The sequence below is a fragment of the Pundamilia nyererei genome, unplaced genomic scaffold, assembly GCF_000239375.1.
Source record: "Pundamilia nyererei isolate P.nyererei 1_Seehausen unplaced genomic scaffold, PunNye1.0 scaffold00287, whole genome shotgun sequence".
Lineage (NCBI taxonomy): Eukaryota > Metazoa > Chordata > Actinopteri > Cichliformes > Cichlidae > Pundamilia > Pundamilia nyererei.
Window position 1 is genome coordinate 524,430 of NW_005187688.1, and position 2,173 is coordinate 526,602.

At 44.5% G+C, this 2,173-nt stretch overlaps 1 protein-coding gene across 3 annotated transcripts in view; it reads right to left on the reverse strand.

The window, feature by feature from the left end:
* Positions 1–2,173, reverse strand: part of kalrna (kalirin RhoGEF kinase a) — a 163,587-nt gene that overhangs the window by 68,115 nt on the left and 93,299 nt on the right. For all 3 annotated transcript variants that reach the window (XM_005750789.1, XM_005750788.1, XM_005750790.1), the window contains exons 21-23: positions 1,664–1,732; positions 1,422–1,571; positions 1,188–1,337 (exon numbers count right to left, since the gene is read on the reverse strand). In XM_005750789.1, coding sequence (XP_005750846.1) covers positions 1,188–1,337; positions 1,422–1,571; positions 1,664–1,732 — 369 coding nt within the window. The remainder of the gene's footprint in view (positions 1–1,187; positions 1,338–1,421; positions 1,572–1,663; positions 1,733–2,173) is intronic.

Consider the following 2,173-nt stretch of genomic DNA (forward strand, 5'->3'; position numbering starts at 1 on the left):
GGCACAAATAATTTGTGTGGCATCAGATTTGATGCAGAACAGCTGATTGTTCTGTAAATAGTTTGAAATGTTCATTTTTAGATAAACAGCTGCAAAACACTTTGTTGTTTGCAAAACTCAGTTACTTTTTTGAAGAAGTAACTACATAATTAATTACCCAACATTGGTCATTATATATTATATTTTGCAGACAGAGTTACAGACTCTCTCCCAGACCACAGACTCAGACTCATAATACAAGCCAGAGCTTTTAAAAAAAAAGAAAGTTGTGTTTTCAAAATTGGAGTTCAAGTTATTTTTACTTCCAGTAGTGTTAACATGCTGCAGGTCATGAACAAGATTGTTTTAAATTTTCATTGTAAGTGGGCTAAAGCAGTTATTGAAAGTAGTCTAACATAAATGCTGTAATTTGATTATTTTAATAAACATGTAACTTGGATGCTGGCGTGACCACAGTGCACACGTCTGCTGTTGCTCACAGTGGTCCAGGGGACGCTCAGGGAGACACATGAAACATTACAGGGAACATTGCAAACTGGCACATAACAGCAGGGTGCAAGATGCTAGCAGGCAGGGCATACATGGAACGCCATAACCAGGTGGCCGGCATAGTGTACAGGAACATCTGTGCCGAGTATAACCTGGAAGTCCCGAGGTCAAAATGGGAGACGCCCCCCAGGGTGGTGGAGAATGACCGAGCTAAGATCCTGTGGGACTTCCAGACACAGACGGACAAACTGGTGATGGCTAACCAACATAGTGGTAGACAAGCAGCCGCTGTGATAGGTGTAGCTATACCGAGTGGTAGCTATAGCAGGGAGGAGGAACATGAGAAGCTGGAGAAGATGTGGAGGATGAAGGCAACAGTGGTCCCCGTGCTAATCAGAGCACTTGGGGCAGTGACCATCAAGCTAGGCGAGTGGCTGCAGCAGGAACAACATCTGAGAACTCTGCGATGAAGAGCACAGTCCTAGGAAAAGACCCTGCAGGACCCTCCAGCTCCCAGGCCTCTGGTAGAGGATACTAGCTTGAAGTACAAAGATGCCCGCAATGCAAGTGGGAAACTTTTATATATACATGTTATTAGTTGTGTAGAACATGATGGCAGCATCTGCATACATTATTTATCAAACAAAACAAGCCCAGCAGCCTGCTTTGTTCTTTTAGACAGTGAGACATGAAATCACCTTGAGGAAGGCTTCTTTCTGCTCCAGGTGCTTACTGATCAGAGGCAGGAGGTGGTCGCTGTCGGATGAACTTCCCACTTTGTCGTGTGCGCCGCACCAGTCTTCATCGCGGCGGTACTCCTGCTCCAGGCTCTCCAACACACTGCACACCTGCACAGACGCACAAACAGTTACCTTCCTGTTGCTGATGTAAGAAAACAAAAACAGCGACGGTGGAGTTTGCCTGAAGTGCACCTGTTCAGATGTCTTGTAGAAGGCTACGGATGCATTGACCAGCTTCAGACGGTCCTCCATCTTCAGCATCAGTTGCTGCCAGTGCACGGCAACCTTCTCAGCACAGCTTCGAATTGCCTCTGGATCATAATGACTCGCCTGCAGCATCATCTGACAAAAGCAGCAAAAGAGGTCAGAGCTGTCAGCTACTGACGACGGAGAAATGAAGGGAAACAGTTAGTTAGGCATTAAAGAAGATTCACCTCAGCTTTTTGTTGGACCTGCAGAGCACTCTGATGTGTCTTCTGAAGAGAGTTAGCGTGGAACAGAGACTGGAAGAGAGGAGATTTGGTTATTATCTCCACTTTCACTCAGTTCAATATACCATTCCTAACATGCCTTTGTGGAGGTCTACACAAACACAAGGCTTAAAGGTTAAAGGGCCTCTAAAACTTTTAAAATCTCTTCCAGGCAAAAAGAATCTTTAAAGTTCGACTCTGTGCCAGAAAAGATCATTTACAGCTTTGATTACAATTCTGATGATTAAGCTGTATTAAAATGATCCTAACATTTCATTCACTGTTTTATTTAAGTTAAATACAGCAGTAAGGAAAAACTACATGGAGGCAAAAGTTTATTTTATATTGTTGATTATATGGTTGTGCACGAGTGCGTGAGCCTGGGTACACAGCAGCACATCAGCAGGAAGATGCAGGAGTCCTATCACCAAGACACACACACACACACACGCACGCACACACACACGCACGCAC